Below are 25258 nucleotides of genomic sequence, written 5' to 3'. Positions count from 1 at the left end.
TTACTTCCGGATGTGCCGCCATTCTTTCTTGTTTCCACTGTATTTCCCTGGCTGCGGACCAGGCAGTCACCCGGATCTCTTTAGCAGCTCATCAGATTCTCACAGGTGGCTTTGAGCATTGTATTCCCAGAGCTCTCTCTCATCGGAGGGTCATTGTCCTGTTGGAAGACGAACCTTCCCCCAATCTGAGGTCCAGAGCGCTCTGGAGCAAGTGTTCATCAAGGGTGTCTCTCTACATTGCTGCATTCATTTTTCCCTCAATCCTGACTAGTCTCCCAGTTCCTGCTGCTAAAAAACCATCCCTACAGCATGATGCTGCCACCACCATGCTTCACATTAGAAATGGTATAGGTCAGGTGATTAACGGTGCCTGGTTTCCTCCAGACGCCCTAGGAAGAATCCTGGTGGTCCCAAACTTCTTCCATTCACTGATGATGGAGGCCACTGTGCTCATTGGAACCTCAATTCTGCAGACATTTTTCTGTACCCTTTCCCAGATCTGTCCCTCAATACAATCCTGTCTCGGAGGTCTACAGACAATTCCTTGGATTTTGTGGCTTGGTTTGTGCTCTGACATACACTGTACACTGTGGGACTTTAGACAGGTGTGGGCCTTTCCAAATCATGTCTAATTAACTGAATTTACCAAAAGTGGACTCCAATTAAGTTGTAGAAACCTCTCAAGGATGATCAGTGGAAAAATGATGGACCTGAGCTCAATTTTGAGTGTCATGGCAAAGGCTGTGAATACTTGTGTACATGTGATTTTTTACGTTTTTTTTCTTTTTAATAAATTTGCAAAGATTTCAAACAAACTTTTTTCATGTTGTCTATATGGGGTATGGTTTGTAGAATTTTGGTGAACATAATGAATTTAAAGCAGGGTTCCACTCAAATTTTTAACTTAATCTTACCCCCTTCAGTTAATTGCATAGATGTTGAAATGCCGCACGAAAATTTTTTTATTGCTGTAATTACCTTTATATTGTACTTTATTGTGGCACTTCCTGTCTCTCCTCCCATGGGAGTAGGCGTGTTTATTGCCTTTCCCCGGCGCCGCACTGTCTCCTGGGAGCTTAGTGTCAGGCTTCCCAAGATTCAGTGCGGAAACAATGATCATGCGTGTGAACAAGCTGTGAATGAACAGCATTCACTGCATCCAGGAAATCAATGCTTGTGGGCTTCACATGCCCACAAGCAAGATGGAAACAGCCAGCATCACATTTTTAAAGTTATTCTTCAGTACGAACACAGACAGAGGCGGAAATATTACACCCAAACTGTGAGTATTATTTTTTGATTAGCAAAGTGTCTCAATGACCTAAAAAAAAAAAAAAAAAAAGGATTGGTCGCCGGACTCCCGCTATAATCAATTTTGGAATAAAGCTGTAACCTAACAAAATGTGGAAAAAGTGAAGCGCTGTGAATACTTTCCTGATGCACTGTAACTCACAGCTTATAGGCCGGCATAATACCATGTTAATTTAGAATCAATGGACCTAGAAACCGGAAAGAACCACTTTGAGTGCCTTTGGAATGAGGGGGGGGGGGGGGGGAGGATTTATTTTCCTAAAAAAAAAAAGCTGTGGTCGAGAGGTAACACCAACAGCCCCCACCACATTTAATAGAGAGTGCTTTGTAAACAGGAGCTATATACAATTAAGGTGACCTAGAATCCTTAAGTAGAAATAAAGAGAACTTAGCCATATATTTAGATTTAGATTTACCTTTAACTATGTAGTGCAAGGGCCTGCTTAACTGCATACAGAGTGCTTCAGCTTGACCTTATATTATATCGTTTTGATAAAACTAAAGGAATATTGTACAAGAAAATTGCAGAATGTAAGACCAGCCTTAGGCACACTACCCAAGGCCAATTCAAGGCTAGGAGAGAGACTGGAATGCTCCCTGCCTCTGAAACAAATTAGGTAAAAAAGCTTTAGTTTATGGTTGGAGAACAGAAATGTTTACCCCTCAAAACAATAATCCAAAAAAGCAGAAAGAGATCCTTCGACAATGCTGACACACAGGAGATTTGAAATTTTGAGGTGGAGGATGAAAATAATTATTTTGTCATCTGGGATACTACCTTCCACATGCATGCAATGACTAAGTTTCCCAAACTTATGCAAAAAACACCAGGCGTCCCCCAACCTCTGATGGGACTGGTGAGGGCAGATCTTCATGCGATGGCTGATTATCCACAGGCTTGGAGGCCATGTTGTACCACAGATGTTTAGAACTGTCTGAAGTGGAATGGGCGAGGCAGACTATTGTTCCACATCACCATTATCAGGGCTTCACTATTGTCAACCAACCCTCCAATGAGAACTGCTGCTAAGCTTATCACTACAATAGCATGGCAAGATCAAATAGAATAACCTACTTAAAGCAGTATTAAGCCCCAAAAAATATGTATATTGCAGCTTACCAATCGTTATATGTGGTGGCTGCATTAGTTTTCTTTTATGCTTTATTTCCATTTTCACTTCGTGATCCAGCCAATAAACATTTCCTGTCATAGTGTCTCCACTCTGGATGTATGAGCATTGGGGCACCTTTGGACAGCAGCATTGTCAGTCTGGAGAGAGGGTAGTGTTAGATGTACTAGCGGATTTAGATGGACTTAACAGATTAAAGCTGAACTCCAGCGAACACCATTTAAGCAGTGTTAAATTGTCTGTCTGTTCCCCAAACTAGTCTGCACTAAGAGAAAGAGGACAATCTCGGTACCGCTAGAATATAAAGACGATGAGTAAAAATTTAATTTTATTATACACATAAAAAGAGACAAAACATCACTTTTAAATGATTGAAACAAAACAATCCTTAAAATCAAGAGGTGTCTACACAGCTGTGATGTACTCCAAAATTGGAGTCAGGAGTATAATGGGTCCTCATGGGACATGTGGACCTCTACATGTTTCGCGGTCTAAAACCGCTTCATCAGGAGGATAGTATCTACAATAGAATTTACAAAACAATAGTTTACAGAAAAATCACTGCATATACATGTAGTAAAACCCACATACATATAGGATATGAATATGAAATACAATTGTGACATGGGGAATTAAACAAAGGAGTGGATGCATCGCCACTTACCTGGGAGTCCAACCTCAGACGTATAGCCAAACACCACAAGGGTTCCCTACGGCAGATGTATAGAGGTGGACAATAGATCCTCCACAGTTACTAGATTATATATATATATATATATATATATATATATATATATATATATATATATATATATATATATATATACACACACACACACACGTATTTAGATTGTAAGCTCTAACGAGCAGGGCCCTCTGATGCCTCTTGTATCAAATTGTAATGTAACTGTACTGTCTGCCCTCATGTTGTAAAGCATTGTGCAAACTGTTGGCGCTATATAAAACCTGTATAATAATTATGTACACACTATATATATATACACATACACACACACACACACAGAAGGTACGCAAGTATGCTAGTGTATGGATAATGAACCATGGAAGATGGGACCGGGTATGAAAAGAAAAGGAGAAATGAAAAGAATCCGCCGTAGGGGAACCCTGTGGGGTTTGGTTACACATCTGTGGTTGGACTCCCGGGTAAGCGGCGATGCATCTACTCCTTTATTTCAGGTACTTATATAGCGCCGTCAATTTACGCAGCGCTTTACATATACATTGTACATTCACATCAGTCCCTACCCTCAAGGAGCTTACAATCTAAGGTCCCTAACTCCCATTCATACATACACATACTAGGGCCAATTTAGACAGGATCTAATTAACTTACCAACATGTCTTTGGAGTGTGGGAGGAAACCGGAGTACCCGGAGGAAACCCACACAGGCACAGGGAGAACATGCAAACTCCAGGCAGGAAGTGTCGTGGTTGGACTTCGAACCAGCGACCCTTTTTGCTGCTAGGTGAAAGTATTATCCACTACACCACTGTGCTACCCACCTTTGTTTTCTTCCCCATGTCACAAATGTATTTCGTATTCATATCCAATATGTATACAGTTTTTACTACATGTATATACAATTATTTTTCTGTATAATCTGTCATTTCTATTGTATATATAAATCTCCTGATGAAGCGGTGTTAGACCGCAAAACATGTAGAGGACCCATTATACTCTTGACTCCAATTTTGGAGTACATTAAGTATCGACACAACTGTATAGACACCTCTTGATTTTATAGATTGTTTTGCCCCAATCATTTGAAAGTGATGTTTTGTCTCTTTTTATGTTTATAATAAAATACAATTTTTATTCATAGTCTGTATATTGTTCTATTGGTAGCAAGATAGTCCTCTCTCTTAGTGGAGTGCTTAATTTAACAATCTGAAGTTAGAAGCTGACTGGCTACTGTGCACAGCTGCACCAGACTGAGTGCACAAGTTTTAGTAAATCTACCCCCAATGGCTTCTCATGACAGGGGTGGGGGAAGTCGTCCTCGCCAGGAGAAGACAGTGATCTTTGCTAGCGGCTATAGCAGCTGCTAGCGATAATCTCAAGAAAATCCAGTAGGCTGGTGGTACCAAAGTTGATCAATTGATCAACTTGGTAACATTCAAGCCTGCCCCATACATGGTTTGAACAGTCTTTGGCTGGCCTTACTGGCCAGATCACCAGGTGAAAATAAGGGGAAACCTAAAAAAAAAATTATATATATATATATATATATATATATATATATATATATATATATATATATATATATATATATATATATATATGCAGCCACCACATCTAAGAGTTGGTAAGCAATGTGCTTTTTGTTTTTGGATAAAGCCACTTGCCGTCAGTTTAAGTACTGCGGCAAGGTGGTACTACTGTGCCAGAACACGTACTAGGTATGTGATCCAGTGTATGGTTCTTGGGGCGTGATAAGACACAGTGGGAGCCAATATGCGCGTACCGTGGACTCAACGTCTGCCGGCACCCGCCGATCATTAGGCAAAGAGCCAGAATGGCAATCTGCCTATGTAAACAAGGTAGATTGACGTTCTGTCAGTACAGAAGGGATGGATCCTGTGTTCCTGTAAAGCAGGAACATGTATCCAAGGCCTTCCCATAGTAAAAACACCTCCCACAAACTCCACAAACACTAGTTAGGCAAACAGTTAACCCTTTGATCGCTCCTCATATTTAATCCCTTCTTTGCCAGTGTCATTAGTACAGTGACAGTGTATATTTTTAGCACCGATTACTGTATTAGTGTCACTGGTCCCCAAAAAGTGTCAGTGTCCCGACTGTCCGACAACAATACCGCTATACGTCGCTGATCACCATTACTAGTAAAAAATAAATAAATAAAAACATCCCATAGTTTGTAGATACTAACATTTGCGAAAATCAATATATGCTTATTGGAGATTATTTTACCAAAAATATGTAGCAGAATACATATTGGCCTAAATTGATGAAGAAATTTGTTTTTGTTCATTTTTTTCTATTGGAAAGGTTTTATAGCAGAAAGTTAAAATAATAAAAAACCGCAGAGGTGATCATATACCACCAAAAGAAGGCTATATTTGTGGTGAAAAAAGGACATACATTTTGTTTATGAGTAGCAAACTGCACAAATGTCAGTTAAAAAGTAACGCAGTACCGTATCGCAAAAAATGGTATGAAGGGGGTAAATCTTCCGGAGGTCAAGTGGTTACTACCACATTAATGTAACCATACATGGCTAGATTTTTCTCATTCAGTATAGATGGAAGAATCTAAACTGTCGGCTATTGTATTCAAGCACCTGTGGCCGCTTGAATACCTGGTTAGATGTGATCACTGTTTGGTCAACAATTTTCCACCCACCTCCTTGATTTTTCACTTGTTTTATGAAGCAGTGCACTGCCGACAGGATCATTAACAGCTGGAAATTAGCCAAAAGTTAAGTTGTCTATGGTCAGTTTTAGTGGTTGGCAAGAAATACACCCCAGATGGTAGTAGCAGTGATTAACTTATTAGCTCTCTAATTTGGATGGGTGGTGATATTGAGAAGTGTAATAACAGCCAGGCAACCAAGTGTCATCCCAGGTCCATGGCTACATAACCTCATGAATCTGATGTCTCAAATTAGAAAAGTCAAAAAAAAAGATACTCAAAAGAACAAACCATTTGAAAGGACATGTATGTAGCAACGTACAAAAGCACAGTCTCATTTATGCCTCTCTGCAGGTGTAATATTAAAATAATTAGAACGCTATAAAATAATTGTCATACTGACAAACTCAGTTCATGTTAAATGGTAATACAGTTGACTGTTTTGCTTACCTCCTCTACCAGTACCATCATATCTTTCATCTTTATACCTATCCTCATCGGGCATGCTGCTGTCAGAACCTTTCCTCTTGTTTAAACGGGCGTTACGGTGCTGATTCTGTTTTGTGGAGCTCTGAGGGTTCATCACGGGTCTGGGACTATTCGCTTGTGCACGTGTATAATGACCCTACAAATAACATTCTACTGGTTAGAGCAGACTTTCAAGGATCACAGACAATCAATAAGCTCAACTAGTTAAAGCAGAAGAAACAATCGTATCCATTAGCTGAAACCAACTGAATGCAGCAAACAAAATCAGAATCAAAACTGGTTAAAAATAAAACATCAAAAATACCTACATGAATTGTGTTGCTATTCTGATTGGAGCGCGACCTGCGGCGGGACGTGATGCCAATATTTTCACCTTTTAACAACGAGTATACAACATCATCTAGAAAGGTCATCTGAACCATAGAAGGATCAACATTCTGTGGCTCTAGAACCTGGGATAAAACACAAAGTTTTGCTTATTATTTTGATCGCAAATAACAGGAAAGCTACAAAAAGAAAGTGTCCATTACAGAATGGAAACAATATCAAAACAACAGAATGGGGCTGATTAAAGAAATTTGGAACAAAGAAATCAAGTACAAAAAGCCCATGGCAATACAATTTTTTTTTATTTCATGTGACAGAAGAGGGTCGCAGGGGCCAACAGCTAAAGTACTGCTCCAAGACTGTCAGAAACTATTGTTTATTCTACAAAATGAACCAGTTTAATAAAGCAAGTCTGAACAGCCATCCAGAAACATTACCAATATGTGCTTTGAGCAGGAGCTTTTATTTCTATTGTTCTGCCCTAATGGCAGAACCTTGCAGTAAAATCCCACCTTTGTTTCCACTAGTTTCCTTATACTCTAAGGGGCTCATTCACAATTCCTATTAGCTCAGCATTGTTTGAACACACGTGAATATGCGTTGTGTTAAGGAAGCCAAATTATATATATATATATATATATATATATATATATATATATATATATATATATATACACACACACACACACACACACACACACACACACACACACACAGTAATAGTATACAGTTCGTCCAAACCCAGCAGGCTGAATGAAAAAAAAAAAACAAACAAACAAAAAAAAAAAACAACAAAGCTCAGGTCGGGGCCGCTGTACTAACAATCCAATGTTAGTACAACGATCTCCCCTGCTGTTTCATTGTGCTCAGACAGGGGAACAGCCCCCCACCTGAACACTCCAGTCAGCGCTCTCGGCCATTGGAGAGAGTTGATTGGGAGCCGGTCAGCAGACCTTTTTCCGTCAGGCCCCTTCGACAGAAACCAGCCCAGCGACTGTACACCTAGGCCGAATGTCAGCCGGTTTCTATTGAACCGAGCAATGCCACCTGATATTCGGCTGGTGTGTATGGGGATTTAGTCCCCTACTAACGAACAAGTCCTGTTACAGAAGCTCGTTTGTAAGTCCAACAAAGATCAGTGCTTGCAGACAAAGGCTGTGAGCACTGATCAGTGTGTTCTGGCGGAAGGAGTCCCCCTGTCAGAACACAATAGCACAGCAGGGGAGATTGCTGCACCAACATTCCTTGTGTTGGTATGGCGATCAGTTTTTGTTTTTTTTTGTTCCGCCTGCTGGCGAAAAAAACAACTGAGCAAAAATATTTTTGCATCTTTAAAAATTTGCAAGTTGAACACTTGTATGTAGGGGACTTACTGTATCTGTTGAGAGCTGTACAATGTCCTCTGCACAATACTTGTGTTATCTCAAAGAGGCTATTTAGCCCTCCAAGTTCTTATCATGCATTAGAGAATGATAAGGTCCGACAAAGACTTTGCAGATTTCTTTCCTGCAACCATGGGTTCCCTTAACAGACAGTGCTGACAGTGGAACTCCTCCTGCCGAGTAACTGTCTGTTCCCAGCAGGAGCGAGCGGGGGAAGCCGTGCCCCCCTGGAAAAGACAGTGATTAATCCTAGTGGCTATAGCAGCGATAACTGCCAGAGAATCAGTCAGGATGGCTGTGCCCAAGTTGATCGATCAGCTCGGTACATTCAGCTTGCCCACAACCGAATCCTCGAACCGTCTATGGCCGGCCTTAGACTTTATGTTGTAGAGATCTGAGAGCGGGAGTGGTTGAGTCATTTAGTAAAAAAAATACTAAGCAGGGTTTACTACAATCCAGTAGTAAGCTGTGAGTAAGAAAAAAAAAGTTCTATCAGTCCACAACAGGGTGTAAGGTATTAGTTCTTTCCAGGCAGATCCATGGGTATTTTTTTTAGTACTTGTGGGAGTGTGCATGCATTGCCGTTACCCATTCAACTGAAAAGGACCGTGTTGTAACAGTGTGAAATGCATGCAGACGCAGTGTGGGTTTTTAGGGGTTAAAAATGATGAGGTGATGTATTGTCTCTTCACTGCCTGTCAATCGATGAGGATCACTCTTCAGAAGGCAACACTTGTGTAAATTACCCCCTTAAGAAGTCTGTTAAGATCAAAATATGTAAACGCCCATCGCTGACCTGTTTTTAAACGTCCCGTGCTGCACGACTGTAATCCTTTTCCTTGCGGCACTACTTACTAAGTCAGTGAACCAGAACTAACAATGCAGGTCAGGTGTGGAGACTCTTCACTGGTTGAACATTTGACACTGGATCATTAATTCACTAAGTGGTGAAGAGAGCATAAACCTGTCACATTACATTCTAGAGTCCATCCAACCATTGAAGTACACATGTCAACAAGCTGGGACATGTAGCACCGCAACAGCTTGAGCAATTCAGTTTCCCAACCTTGCTGAAACCATTGACATTTCCAAAATGTATCATTTAGCCATGCAGCCTACACTGATGAGACCAATAAATCAACTCACCTGGTCATTCATAACAATCATAGTGCGGGTGAAAAGGTCATGGTGAGTTATTATACCAGTGAACCACTGGGTGGCAGAGTCTTGTCTGTAGACCCTCACTCGATAGCCGTTTAAGGAATAAGGACCTATGAAGAGAACAATGACACATTTAGCTACTCGGAAATCCATGGCAGGTCCCTTGATCTCAGGCCAGCTATTACATCACCCAGGGCATTGGTTCCAGATACCGAGATACTTGGAGCGGACACGCAAACAAATCCCCAGTCATCGAGTTTCAGATGTTTATGGTGTCGCCTTCAAATAAATATTTTTTTACGGTTTCCATTTCCAGACTAGAACTCCATTTACACAACCAAATATTACTGAGTATTTTACAGTATATGGCACAAATTACCATCACTGGGCTGGAATATGGCTTTGTATTTTATTTGAAAATATTACAGTGTGAGCCAACGATAAGCTAACTTCGCAGCCTGTGCAGTATTTTCTGCAGACACCACCTATGGTGGAAAATCAGATCATCTACGGCCTGCTTAAACTTTTAAGAGATGAAAGGGCATTTTTATGACAAAGAGGTACTCAAAAATGTAACAAGATTTGGTAATGCAGTCATGTGTTTATACAATAAGGAGTAATTCTTTATCTAAGATTATTTACACCACTAGATGGAAAAACACATAAGGCCCCTTTCACACGACAAGCCTGCTCTGATCCGCCTGTCCATTTTTCAGGCAGATCCGAGCGGGCAATCCATTGACTCCTATGGAGAGATGGATGTCACGGAGATGTGTCCACTGACACCCGTCTGCCATCCGATCAAGACAGACGTATGGCGATACGTTTGCCATCCGTCTTCGCAGATCGAATGAGATTTGATGAAAACGGACACTGCTGTGCATTTTTGTCCCATCTCTTCATAGGAATCGGCGGCGCTCTGACAAGTCACTCCCCAGTCAGTGAGCAGAGATGGACCTGTCATCTACCGGCTCAGCGGAGATCAACGGAGCGATCTCCCGCTGAGCTGGTGGACTCCGCCTCATGTGGAAGGGGCCTAAGCATGCAAACCGCTTACAGCAGGCTCAATATGCTTTATTAAAACCTGCAGAAAGTTCTCAGCATGCAAGACAGATTACAAACAGCTCCAAATTGTAACATGTAATTTAGTGCAATTGCTCCTGCCATGGCATGTATTCAAAAACCAAAAAGGGGGAATATTACAGTGGACATTTCTGTTCAAAGAAACATTTGACAATAACAGCATATTTCAGCTTTTTTCTTGTCTGTGGCATGCATTGCTAGCCAAGACACAACCGACCGGTAATCTCACCCCATATGACTTTATGGAGGCCATCAGCCAGATCTAACGTAGCTAATACTTGGTACTGTAAAGTGTCTTGCTCTAATACACAATTTCTTAATGTCAAGTTGTGGCATATGTACATATATTTCAGACAAATATCACAAATCTGACATGTCTCAGGCCCTGAAGACCCTTTAAGACACCTCCAACATAAGTAGTGTGTGCATAACCCACTTAGGAAGCCCCAGAGTTCAACTTCCCCATTTGATTAAACCCACATCCGCAGTACAACAAATAATCACAAACATTAATGTGAAAAATAAAAAGCCAACTAGCTGTGCAGTAATATATGCAAAGTACTTTCCATTTTCTAAATGTGAAGGTTTTCTATGTTCGATATTGGACTTCCAGAATAAGTAAAGATCATATTGAAGGAGCAAGTCCAGACTTTCAACTGGCAACAGGGCTTAAAGTTGTTCTTAACGCAAAGGTTTCCTACAGAATGGGGACTGAAATTGGTTGTTTACTGTTCCCCTAAAAACCTATGATGGGTTTAATAAATGTCAGGCAAGGAGTGCTGAAAGCAAGATTACTGTATGAACTGAATGCCCAGAGCTTATACTATATGCACGAACCCTCTGAGTTCCACTTTCTTGGTCAAGACATGATTAATGTTATAATGGAAATCCCCTTCAAGGATTGCTTAATGTAGTTCCCCTTCCTGCAGCTCCCAGGTTGCTTTACTGCATGTTCTAATCAACCACACAGACTTGTGAGCACCACCCTGCATGAATGGTCAGACCTCCATGTACTGCAAAAGAAAAGGGTGCCGCAGGAGGTGGAGACAACTGCTACATAGGCAGGGGATTTCTACTGAAACTGAACGACTATCAGAATTCCCCTCCAGACAATACAGATATGATACAAAAACATACCACCAAGTTTCTATACACAAAGCACCTGGATCATTTATTACAGTTATTACAATTTTCACCATGTGCTAAAAGGAGACATATTGCAGTCCAGTTAGTAATGCACAGGTCTTCTTAGAAGTATAAAGTGAAAAATATTATACTTAGCGCTGCTCTAAATCCAATAAAGTCTATGGAACAATGCATATATAAAGTGCTAGTGCAAATTTATGGTGCAATCATAAATTCAATAAAGGCTATCCAACAATACTTATATAAAGTGCTTAGTGCAATTATATAAAGTCCATCCATATGTATGGTGTGCTGAACATGTGTAACTTTTGCTGTGCAGATTCCAGTGACACTCCGTGCTCCCCTCCTTGGGTCTCCACTCACCAACAGTAATCTTTCAAACAACCGTCACTAGGTCTCCTCTGCGTGTTCAAGCGGGGACACGCAGAAGAGACCCAGTGACGGTTGTTTGTACACCAAGGTGGCGAATTTTGCAAGTTTAAACCTTTTTGATGTAAGTGTATTGATAGTTGATTTTAATAATAAACCTAGCAGTATCACACTATACAGTACATCTTTCTCTCTTCATTGGTATTTCATATTAACACGTCCTTACCATGGAAACCTGATCACTGGAGGAGCAGGAAGGAGATATCCTAACCCACATACATGATAAACCTGGCGATTTGAAAGATTACTGTTGGTGAGTGGGGACCCAGGAGCACCAAGTGTCACTGGAATCTTCACAGCAAAAGTTACACATGTTCAGCACACCATATATATGGATGGACTTTACATAATCGCACTATATGTTTGCACTAAACACTTTAAGTATTGTTGGATAGCCTTTATTGAATTTATGATTGCACCATAAATTTGCACTAACACTTTATGCATTCTTTGATAGACTTTATTGGATTTAGAGCAGCGCTCTAAATTTTGCACTTTTTTCTTTAGGGGTTTCTTACCTTACACTACAGCATCAGCGCTAAGAGTTATTTTTCATCACTAATTTGTTTCCATAGCGTGAGTATTTACTATCACGTCTTAGAAGTATACTAGATGGAAGCCACAATCTTCCTTACAAATAAGGATCTTTGTATATATTACCAGTCAGCTTGTTAGATTGAATGATTCTAATGTCCTAACCGAACATCTGGTTTGAATTAAACACAAAGCAAGTTACTGCATAAATAAAAAAGTCAATATACATCTGTGCAGCAAGGCAAAAAAATCCTACAATGTGTTCAATGATCATACGCATGCTTAAACAAGATTTAAAACCAACTCAAGATAAAGCTGGCCATGGACTTTTCAAACTGAACGCCGCCCAAAACAGAGAAATGATTTCAGCTCAACCTAACCAAACTACCAGAGCTACCTTTGTCACCAGCCTGTAAGTTCCTTTATTGTCACAGAAGAGGATACAAGACAGTGTTTCTGTGTTCAGTGCTATATAAGATCTTACAGGCTGATGACAAAGGTATCTCAGCTCCGGCTGTAGTGGTATAGTTAGGTTATCTAACCTGTGACAATCTCTGTGGGACTATATATGGCCAACTAAAGCCATACTGGAGATGTGCTGGAATCTTCCCAATGGAATCCTTGACAGTAAAGAAGGCCCACAAGTGGTTCAAACACTGCACTATCCCCCCCAGGATGAATCTGCTTCGAGTGGAGGAACACTCTAATATACGATTACCGAATCATCATTTAAGCAAGAGCTTCACTGGTAGAGGAAACCCAGATCAAATATGCAGACAGACTTAATCGCTCTCTTTTTGAAAATCCTTACCTGGATGTTATGTTGTATGAATGGCTTCAAAGCTTGAGCATAGGCTGGCACTGGTCATCTGATTGAAATGCTAACTTCCCATCTGTCTTGCTGACCTCTAACTTTAATACTTTGGGGTTGATTTACTAAAACTGGAGTGTGCAAATTCTGGTGCAGCTGTGCACAGAGACCAATCAGCTTCCAGGTTTTATTGTCAAAGTTTAAATTAACAAGTTAAAGTTAGAAGCTGATTGGCTGCCATGTACAGCTGCACCAGATTTTGCTCTCTCCAATTTTAGTTAATCAACCCCTTAGAGTCAATGACCCAAAACAAGATCAAGAGTTCTTCACTTACTTTATGATTGATGAAGCTCTCATATGCAGCAAATACTGAAACAGAGACGGCCAGGCAACTTGTATATTCAAAGACAGAAGCAACAGGCTACAAGACTGAAATGCCCAACCAAACCTGGGGCACTGACCCTATATAGCAGTGCCATGGAGGCACACTTGACTGGTCATGTTGAAATTATAGGCATTGCTTGATAGTCTACAGCCACCCTAAAACTAAAGACGGTTAAAAAAAAAAAAAAAAAAGGCTAGCAAAGTAGAACCAAGTAGAACTCCTGCAGTTATCTCATTTCACTGCAAGCTATAAATTTAGGCTATCCACAGGCATTTCTGTCAATGCGTCCCTGAATTAACATATGGGCTGCACAGAGAGGTCTATGCAGCAGATTCGTACAGGCGGGGAATCTTATTTTTGTCCTCGCTGTAAATTTATTTTTCTCTGAGTTCATCGATGGGCACAACTCTTTCTTCACAATTGGATTAAACTGCCATCTGTAGTAGTAGGACACCAGATACAAAACAAAATGCCAGTCTACAGACAGCCCCCTGCTGGTGGACACACTCATCCTCAGCAGAGTAGAGCACAGTTTTCGCCATCAGATGCTCATAGGCTGAACTTTGGATTTGTGCACCATGTCCTAAAAATCTCCTGAACTTTGTGTTTTTTAACCCAGGCTTTCACCTCCTCGTGAAGCTGGGGGTTGTCCCTGAGAACTGGGTTTAGACTGTCTACTTCACCTTATAAATACAAGAAAACACACTATATTAGTATCAGGATAGCTTCCATGAGTTAAATGCCAAGTCCCCATTTGGATTCTACTCTTCTTCTGTCTACTACCCATCATCAACCGGACAGAAAGTTTGGCTTAATCCACCAAATGGGTCCTAATTCAACATTGCAAGCCAACTGTAAAGACTGAGCTGTTGTCATCAATGAATGACCGTAAAAATGATCTAATAAACCTAAACCCTGCAAGTTGGTGGTTAATGGAAGGGATCATCTCCGATCTGAGGTCTACTGTTTTTAACACTACTAGATGTTGAGGAGACCGTTACTAAATTTTAGCTACATTTTAATACAAAACATTTCATACTGGATGTCATGTTCTGCAGTACACAACAGACATCTGTTAAATGTAAATTCTGTGCGCTGAAGACGACAATGCACTTCAACTACCTTAGGGAACAATACCGTTTTCATGCCTAACCAAAAGCCTACATCCTCATCTTCTGAAGAGCCACATGTTGGAAGAGTGCCTGGTACTGGTAATCTCTCACTCTCTCAGGAACAGAGAGTTGTCAATATTCAAACATGAATATTTTTGGTTTATGCCAATTTGTGTTTTAGGTTTCGATATTCATTAAAACCTGGGAAGCTATACACAGCAACACTCCTCAAAACGAAAACCTCTCTCATCAGGTCTTGTCCAAATTCAGGCGACGTCCTTTTTTAAATTTTAATAACTAGTAAATTATTTGCTCTTTTTCACAAATCTTAACCCGCAAGACAAAAAAAAAAAAACAAAAAACACACAATGCTTCTTAATGTGACATTTCTCATTTATTCTTGCGGCAACTGAAAAAATAGTATTCAAACACTGGCTGCATTTTAGGGGAAAATGCCTAATTGAAGTCTTAAAAGCTCTGAAATGGAAGAATTACACTTCAAGCACAGGAAATGCAGTCATTTTCACACATTATAAAGAAAAAATACACAAATTGTACAGCCACTTACCTTGCATAAAAATCTCCTGAACTTTGTGTTCTTTAACCCAGGCTTTCACCTCCTCGTGAAGCTGGGGGTTGTCCCTGAGAACTGGGTTTAGACTGTCTACTTCATCCTATAAATACAAGAAAACACACTATATTAGTATCAGGGTAGCTTCCAAGAGTACACAAATGCAGATATAAATAAGAAAGGCCAGGAATCCAGCCTCATGTCCAGTCATACAAGCATTGAATTCAGACAGACACCATGTTGGCCTAGAAAGAAAAATGTATTTATTTTTAGTGGGGAGCTTGTGATATCTTTCTCTGTATATAGCACAGTGGCTAGACATGCCATGGAACTAGAACAAAGTTCTAGGAGGATAAAAATTGACTCACAAGCAAGGACAATGCAGGAGCCCAACAGCAAAATCTGAGCAACCTCTCCCCGTTCAGCTTTCTGATGTAGAATAGATGAAACAATATAACCTTGCTTTAGTTATTTTGCACACAGTAGGACCCGCTGCCTGTTTATTAAAAAAATATATCAAGGTGCGGGGGTTAATGCCAACTATTTTTGGTAGTGCAATGTGCTCAGTCAATGATCTGTAAACGGCAAGAGATGGCTGTGGAAGGGACAACTCAGGACATATTGCACAGGTAATCTCAGCACTACTACTTTTATTATTGGGGATAGAGTAGAAATTTGACCTTAAATATTATCTGTCCCCATGCAATATTTGACAGTAAGGTATTAAATGGCAAGTCCCCATTTGGATTATACTCTTCTTCTGTCTTCTACCCATCATCACCTGGACAGAAAATTTGGCTTAATCCGCCAAATGGGACCAAGTGACAAAATCCCAACATAGGTTCTAAATAATCCCTAACGCTACCAAAAAAAAGTGTTTTTATGGTTTTCTTTGACCACACTGGGAAGTTTGCTGGCATCTATCCAGTCCGACAAGCAACAAATACAGTAAAACCTTGAATTGCGATTTCATTTGACACGTGATGGTAAGCTAAAGCACTCTTATATCAAATCAAATTTCCCCATAAGAAATAAATGAAACTCCAATGATTAGTTCCACAACCATTTATTCATAAGTCTTTCAGTCTATAGTCCATATAAAAAGATTATAGCAATGTGACTTCAAGGCAACTTCATGGAATGCATGGGTAATCTTCCTGTACGTTTGGATCCAGTTCACATCAATTTAAGAGGAGGATTTGACTTAGGGCTCATGCACTTGAGCTTTTATTTCAGCTTGAAGAAGCTTGTGCTTTTTAGTGTTCTTGTACGGTTTTTTTTTTTCCACAAACCCTCCTTAAAGTCTATAGGCACAAGTCGGATAAAAGTCGCCTTTTAGTAGTGCAGGAACCTTTTTTAAAGTCGGCGTGACTTCAGTAGCGCTAATGAAGACAGCTCTCATTGACTAAAATGAGACATGACCCTACTGGCATTTCAAGACCTTGTTTATCAATTTAAAATGTATTTTAAAAAATTTGCTTGTCTTGTAAAATCACTCGCAGACCAAGTTACTCACAATCCAAGGTTTTACTGTACTACGTTCAGGAGGATCCAACACCTTTCACTATGCAAAACCAAAAAAACTAACAACAACAAAAAAAAAAGTAATGGATTTGGCTTCCAACCGGGTATCAGAAAGGACCTAAAATGAAACCTGCTTGTAAAGTTATAGCAGCAATTCTGAGAACATTCCATAGGAGGCACGATCGCTAGATTTTTATATAGTGTGTACATACATCGTCATCCGATTCAGACTTTCTAAACAAGAATTTCCAAAAGGGGCAAACTCCGAAATTTTTCTCCCATGGTAACAGAACTAATGATTTTCGTTTAATGTGTACTGTTTTCGTATGCGAAAAATTGAATACAAAAGACTGCGCGTGATCAGAAACAGTTAATCAAACAAAAAAAAAAACCTTTGTCATTTTGAGAATTTCCGTACAATTAGTACCATCCTCGGTTTCGACCTGCTGTGAAACATCCAAGGAAAACCAGACGATTCTTCATTCGTTTTTTTTTTTATAGTGTGTACTGGGCTGTAGTAAGAGCAGGCATACATAGGCTAAAGATCTTCCAACTCTTCTGTGGCCTTGAGGGTTGGAGGGCCAATCATAACCACTCCCCCTACCTTTATTAACTATCAGTTAAAAAAAAAAAAAAAGCCGTTTTCCCTGGCTTTCATATATCATCTACCTGCCATGTCACCATTCAGATTTAACCACAGACCCATGTGGCTTCAGTTACAACAAAATATATCTGAAGCTAGTTCAAGGTAAAGCCACAAGCTTGTGCCTTATGCCATCACAGAACAGTGCACAATAATCATATTTACACACCGTGACATAAAACCCATCAGCAGGTACTTCTATGAGGCTTTTTACCAGAGAGCTCCACATATAAACAGCTACAGTCTTTCAAATTAAGTCTATAAAATACATTAAATCAGTAAGCTCTAGCTGCATAGGAATACGACAATACATCCTTTGATTCCATGCATTCACATGTATACCTAGGGCCCGATTCAAACCTATGCAGCTTGCATATTGCAGGTGCATTTTTCAATACATGCTTTTCAGAAAAAAAATATACAATGTAATTCTGCGCTGCCCTAAAGAAAAAACAGCAGCTAACACGGTCAACAAGATATATGCCAAGTAAAAGGAAAACAAAATAAGTGTAGCGCTAAAAGGTATTAAAATATCCAAGGCTTGGGTGGTGAGTGGCTGTAGATGGCCCGGAGGGGTGATGTTTATGAGATGAACCATAGGTTGCTGTATCACTGTATCACTCATACACACTTGTATGACAAATAGGAAGAAAGGAGGAAAGGCCACATAGTGTAAATCCATAAACAAATGTGGAATTTATTAAAAAAAATAAAGAAATACACTCACATGTAGATCCATTAAAAAACAGCGCTGTAAAGAAGTGGCGGCAGTGGGGTCCTACACGACGCGTTTCGCCCTCTTAGACGTCGAAACGCATCAACGAAACGTGTTGGCTAGGACCCCACTGCCGCCACTTCTTTACAGCGCTGTTTTTGAATGCATCTATTTCTTTATTTTTAATAAATTCCACATTTTTTTACGGATTTACACTATGTGGCCTTTCCTCCTTTCTTCCTAATTGTCATCACCATCACCGGGTTCCTAACATCGTTCTGAGTAATACAGCAACCTATGGTTCATCTCATAAACATCACCCCTCCGGGCCATCTACAGCCACTCACCACCCAAGCCTTGTCTGACCCAACTCGGCGTATGCCCTTTGGGTCCATTAAATCTGGTAAGCCTCTTCATTGTCGGTGGTGGTGTGTCTGTCTTCACTTGAGATGTCATACACCTGTTGATGTGCTCTTTGTTTGAAGTCATACAGCTCCTGAGGACTTCCTATCATTTGGATTAACACATATATGGATCATTTCCTCCCACATTTTACATTTGGAACTGTTGGTTTACTTTTTTATCTTTGACATTGAATATTTTAAATACCTTTTAGCGCTACACTTAATACATGCTTTTCAGCCTTTGAAGTCTGATGTGAACTACATCCATAGAAAACCATACTAAATGGACTGTAGTGTGTTTCTGCAAAGCTGAAAACGCGCTAAAAAAATGCATAGGTGTGAAGCAGGCCTGAAAAGGAAAACACCATTTTTCCTTAAAAACAAGCAGCAATACCAACCCAATACACAAGCCCAGCTTTCGCAAGCCCCTCAAACAAAGTTACCAGTTGGCTTTTGTTATCAATCTGACCTCACAGCTTTCATCAGAGTTCAGCAGCAGAAATTTGGTCAGGACGATGGCATGGCAGTGACACTTTTGGTTAATAATGGTGACACACTTGTCAGAACATGAGCTGGCCATAGCACAAGGCCACAAAAGCCTATGCCCAGACATTACTCATACAATAATATTACAGCCAAGCTTATGCAAAAGGCATTCTAAAAAACGCATTTAGGCTACTTTCACACTGAGGCGTTTTTCAAGCGCTAGAGGGCTAAAAAACAACGCCTGCAAAGCGCCTGAAAAACGCCTCCCCTGCAGCCCCAGTGCTTTCACACTGGAGCAGAGCGCTTGCAGGACGTTAGAAAAGGTCCTGCAAGTAGCATCTTTCGGTGGTGTGGGAGCATTGAATACATCGCTTCTCCACCGCCCCTGCCATTGGAATCAATGGGCAACACTGCCGAAGCACCTGCAAAGCTTTGCGGGTGCTATTAAGCCTTTATTTGGCCGCTAGCGGGTGTTAAAAGAACCCCGCTAGCGGCCGAAAAGTGCAGCTATTAAAGCAGTAAAGCGCTACTAAAAGTACCGGTGCTTTACTGCTAACGCCCCCCGTGTGAAACTAGCCTTATAGATGAACCCATAGAGGAAGTTATCAAAGAAGGTATGGCAATTAAGACCTCACAATAGGGAGCAACATTTATAGAGACAGTATATCATTTCACTGCTGCCTAAAAAGTTAACTAATGGAGGCTGCAAAGCAACCTTACATAAACATGAACCATTTAAATCTCTGTGTAGGTGTGAGCAAGGTTACATATTTATTTATGGTTGTAAGTAGTACAACTGCAGCTATGAAGCGTTTCCAACATCAAATACATAAGAGTAATATTAGGGCATTTTATGGGTTTTAGATAGATCCTCCTGCTACCTGTCCAGTGTATAGAGTGCAAATGACTATGAAAATCAACTTTTTACAAAGAAGATTGTAAAATAACTATCTGTTCGATTATGTTATCAAAGTACAACTGACATGAGAGTGAGTGAGAGACACACATACTTTTTTTGTCAAAATATTGTTTCAGAAAAGGTAGCTCCACCATGCTGAACACACACACACATCTATATATATATATATATATATATATATATATATATATATATATATATATATATATATATATATATATATATATATATATATATACACATACACACACATGTACATACACACACATCTATATATATATATACACATATACATACACACACACATCTATATATATACATATACATACACACACGCGTTCTTTATTCGTATTCATTTACAGCTGCTGTGCCACCTGCCTTTTGATTCGGAGCACACAGTCCTATCATAAAGGGACTTACTACAATGGGTGACTATTCCTTAAACAGGACTGCTTTGTCTAATAAGCCTGGCATTTCCAAGTGAGCAGAGTACTTGTAATGTTCCGCTGCCAGCTTAATTCATTCATTCAACACTTAAGAGACACTGCTTGTTTAGAAGGCTGCCTGGGGAAAGCGGGGAGCATGCGAATTGTAGGCGAGTATAATTAAATATTAAAAAGTGTGAAAAACACCTGCAACACATTTCAACAACACTATACACTATGTATCGAGTACGTGTACAAGTATCTTCCTGTCATATTCTGGAAAGGGTTTACCTTATATCACCATCTAATGAAGCACTTTAAAAAGGAAGCTGTAGTGGTTTCATTCTAAGATATAGACTTGAAAGATGTAAATCTAGCAATGTGAGTTTATGAATCAAAAAAGCTAATTTCCATGTATAGTTTGCAATGATCTATGTAAAGGAAGTCTGCCTGATGCACCTTTCCAATCCTCTAATAATACAGCAGGTCTACCCATCTGGCTGAACTAGAGTTTCTAACAGCAGAAAAAAAAAAAAAAAAAAACCCTCAAACACCGAATGTAGCCAGAGACCACTTTACCCAGGACGGCCTAGGCTTGAAATCAGGGGTACCCAACCTTTTTTTTTTTTTTTTTTTTTTTTTTTTTTAATACTTTAAAATTAATTTTAGGAGACAAATAAAAGTTGCAATATAAAGTCTCTGGGCATACCCCGGCTCAAACAAACAGTACTAGTAAAGACATATAGCTAAACACAGCTACAACCTGGACTGCTCGTGACCATAGCCAGTAGGAAAGAGTGAGGATAATAGTTAAATAAAATGTAAACAACTATCTTCAGAAGTTTCACCATGGGAAAAGATACGTTTTACAAAACAGACTCAGAGGTGCAACAAATAGCTAAACCTCACTGCCCATATATCAGCCTGTCAATTTTGTCCAGCAGGGTGAACTGGACCTCACTGTGTGGCATTAGTTGTGTCAGATTCCAACTAAATGTGTCAAATTTTATCAAACTTGGCTGGGCAGCACCTGGCTAGAGAAGCATCTTTGTAAAGCGGCACTGCAGAGTTGACCAACACCTTCCATGCATTTAGAGAGGGCACCTCTGATTGTTTCCATTTAGAAGCAGCGCCTTTCTGGCATAAAAGAACAGGAGTCCAATTAAAGTGGGGGTCCACCTATCTATCGTTTTTTTTTTTAGTTCATTCACAAACTTTTCTTCTCAGCATTACATACTCACATATTGTGTGTAATATGTCCGCCTGTGTCAGATTTCGTCGGAAAGAATAACTTATATTATTCACTGCAGGCGGTTTCCATCTTCATTGTGGGCATTTGAAGCCCACAAGCATTTATTTCCTGGATGCGGTGAATGCTGTGCTCCCAGCATCCACCGCTCGTTCCCGCACATGCTCAGTGGCATCCTGGGAAGCCTGAGACTAGCTCCCAGGAGTCTGGGAGAGGCTAGAAACAGCCTACTCCCATGGGAGGAGAACCAGGAAGTGCAAAGAAGAATAGAAAAATAAAATGTAATTACGGCGATTTAATTTTTTTTAAACGGCATGTCAGCATCTAGGCAAGGAAGAGAATACATACAGATATTGTTCAAAATTTGGGTGGAACCCCGCTTTAAGGTCCTGGTTGCTCGACGGTGGGCTAAAGAGCCCACTGGTGCCCAACCTTTTAACCTTCCTAGGCCACATTAGAAGAGGAATAGTATTGGGCCACATATAAATACACTAAAATAAGGATAGCTGATCAGCAGTTTCTCCTCTCCGTTATGACAGGTCGTCAGAGACTACACCTTTTCAAGGCTCTCTGCAGATCCACTTATTACCAGAAAACCGCAGGAGGCACTGTCGCCAACATTCGCACTGGCCCTAATCAACGGTGTGGATGGAGTCTATGTATGTGCTGTGTGGGGGTTTGTAGGGATGCAAATGAAATCTGGGAGGGCGTAGCTCATCTCAGCACCCCCCTAAATCCAGCCACGCAGCACTAACTTGCATGGCATCCTTGGCGTACCTCCATTTACTCATGCCCTTTTTTTCTCTCTCTTTTTTTTCAGTTCAGATAGTGTAGTTGCCTGAAATTTGTCTTTTTAAGTTGTCAGTTGAAATACTAATTAGGCTCACAGTAGTGTCTGCTCTCTATGCTTAAAGCTGGTTCATGTGTCGGTCAATTTCTGCTGAATGAGCCAAAACTGTCTCCACAAAAGTTGATTTTGAAGTAGAAAGAACCAGCTGGAAAACTGCACCCTCCTGTTCGGCCACAAGGAAAAATTAGAAATGCCAGGTACCTCTGGTATATGTGAGCATGTGACTTAAGTCAAAGAAAGTTCCGCCCGCATGACAGTTTGGTAAAGATTTCACTGCTTCACAGTAAAGTTTACATACAGATATATTATCTATTGTAACAAAAAGGCATCTGCTCTGCAGCAGAATAATGCACTCCTACCTTTATAGAAGTTTTTTGATGTCCTTGCTATACTGCCATCAGTGAAAGCTCTGTCACATTGTCAACGTAGGTGTTTCTGACTTAAACAGATGCAGCTATTTGCAGAGCAGGCGGTGTGGGCAGCCATGGAAAGTGGAGTAAAATTCACCCACGCCATGCACTCATCTCTATAGTACATATTTCCCCTGTGTGCTCTCAGAACTTCTCAGTGTCTCTCTCATGTCACCACTAAAGCACTCTACAATAACACAATCAATCTATACTGATGATACAATCAGACAAGAAATCCGGAAACAGAAAGTCTGACTCTAGACAGAAGCACAGTGGAAGAAGATGGAGAAGTCTGACCAACTATAGTCTTCCATTAGAATCCCCGATGACAAGGTGGCAGATGGGTTCCCTCTGAAAGGATATATGTCCACACGTTTCAAGCTGCAGACAGTTTTTGCTTCTTCCCATTAGCGAGTCATAAGATATCTATTTCTCCCTCAGTATCATAAAACATATGATCAACAGTTCTACTGACTTGCTGAAAAATCAGCTGCTCTCCCATTACCAATCACAAACTTTGTTAGCCGTGTGAGTGGATGAGACCCACTACGTGGGTCACCAGGATAACTCTGTCACTACTGTCTTTGAGTCCCTGTGACAAACCTAAAAGGAAAACTACAGTGAAATCCCTTTTTTTGCTCATATCGGACAGAACACCTTACATTATAGATTTCAAAGACCAAAGGGGGGGCAAATAAGAGGTGGTCACTGTCCACATACACTTTAACAGTAGTAGCTGCAGCATCAGTAGATCTTAGAAGACAAACCAGCTGACATTCTCATCCTTGGAATCAATAAGGAAAAGTTTCCACCAGAGCACAGGCACTTTACAAACAATGATCTCCCTTGAAAACATTAGTACATTAAGATAGTGATCTGAGAACTTGTGAGAGAACTCCGGATGACAGTGCGTGCAATGCTAATCAGTCACTCACTATTCATTTACAGGGCCTGACCTTTTCCATAGTTCATACTCAAGTCAAGATGAGATAATTAGCACACATTCTCTCTCCACTATCACATGAACAGAGCCAACAAACACTTGTTAGTGGAAATTATATTCTGTAGATAATCGTCAAAAATGCTATGTTTGGAAAGTGGCCCCCAGTTAGAACTTCCTGGCTTCCCCAAATACTGAAGACATAACTCCATATCGCAATATTATTTGAAGCTTGATCTAACAACTCAACACAGTAGCACAAACATGCATGCTCAATTCGGGCAAGCATACCTGTCTATGTTAAAGGAGTAGGAGGGGTCGGGGGTTCTTAAAATGGGGCAGAGGTGAAGCAAATTTTTTTTTTCCAACATCGATTGATTGCCTGACATGTGAATCTACCACAGGCCATCAAATGCCATCCAATGTTCATCAGTCATAGATACAAGAGGACATTGGACACAGCAGTACAGCTGCCATGAATGGACAGATCTGGAGGAGTGTGCATGGAAAAGGTGTCTGTACTGAAATCACATGACCATTTTGGAACATTGGAGCTTTAGGCCCAGTACACACTATAAGAAAATCAGACAATCGATTGTGTGCGGTTGTCCCCGATGTTTCACAGCAGGTCGAAACCAAAGATGGTAGTAATTATAAGAAAATTCTTGGACAAAGGCTTTTTTTTTGTTTGACTATTGTTTATGGTTTCCGATCAAGCACAGCCTTTCGTATCCAATTTCCAACTGTTTGTTCTGTTCAGGTATAACAATTTTGGAGTTTGTCCCTTTGGATATTTTCGTTTGGAAAGTCTGAACCGCATGTCAAAAGTTGTGCACACACTATACCAAAATCGAACAATCGTTTCTCGTACAGACTTTTTCTTTTGATTGTCACATAGTGTGTACCCAACTTTACAAAAGGTAATATCCTCTAAATAGAAAACAGCTGAGACCACATAATGGATTCTGGCAATCATTCCAGCTGACCAGAAAGACCTGAAACCAGGCAAAACAACTTCAAAATGTAGCCAAAACATTGGGAAACTGGAGTATATGATTCTAGCTTCTCTGCAAAACACCGCCCTGTATTTCACCACAACCAGGAGATTCGCACCAATTTCCCTGATTTGTGGAGGCAAGGAGGACTCATTAAAGGTCAGCTGAAGGTCTGGCAATCATCAAATAACATACAACTGTTCTGGCACTTCCTGTGCTTTAGAGTGCAGAACTTTGACTCCTCTCTCCTGATGAACTCGGCTAACCTTGTGCAAATAAATAACACTTCCATGTGTTAACTATGCCTCCGCCAGAACAGATTATCAGAAATCTAACAAAGTAATTGCATGCTAAACTCTTTCATCACCAACTCCAGCAGACCAGCAAAGGCAAGGCATTGAACTATGATCATCTTTTACCTTCATATCCATGC

General features: G+C 40.4%; 1 protein-coding gene across 3 annotated transcripts in view; it reads right to left on the bottom strand.

Annotated features, from left to right (window-relative positions):
* Positions 1 to 25258, bottom strand: part of JMJD1C (jumonji domain containing 1C) — a 447345-nt gene that overhangs the window by 73434 nt on the left and 348653 nt on the right. For 2 of the 3 annotated variants that reach the window (XM_073596250.1, XM_073596251.1), the window contains 4 exons: positions 15263 to 15368; positions 9180 to 9304; positions 6633 to 6776; positions 6286 to 6460 (listed from right to left, as the gene is read on the bottom strand). In XM_073596250.1, coding sequence (XP_073452351.1) covers positions 6286 to 6460; positions 6633 to 6776; positions 9180 to 9304; positions 15263 to 15368 — 550 coding nt within the window. Of the gene's footprint in view, positions 1 to 2431; positions 2578 to 6285; positions 6461 to 6632; positions 6777 to 9179; positions 9305 to 15262; positions 15369 to 25258 lie in introns of those variants that run through there. The other variant, XM_073596252.1, reaches the window with a different exon arrangement.

Source organism: Aquarana catesbeiana, linkage group LG08 (assembly GCF_042186555.1).
Source record: "Aquarana catesbeiana isolate 2022-GZ linkage group LG08, ASM4218655v1, whole genome shotgun sequence".
Classification (NCBI taxonomy): domain Eukaryota; kingdom Metazoa; phylum Chordata; class Amphibia; order Anura; family Ranidae; genus Aquarana; species Aquarana catesbeiana.
Note: the sequence above shows the minus strand (reverse complement) of the source record. Positions and strands in the feature narration are given on the sequence as shown.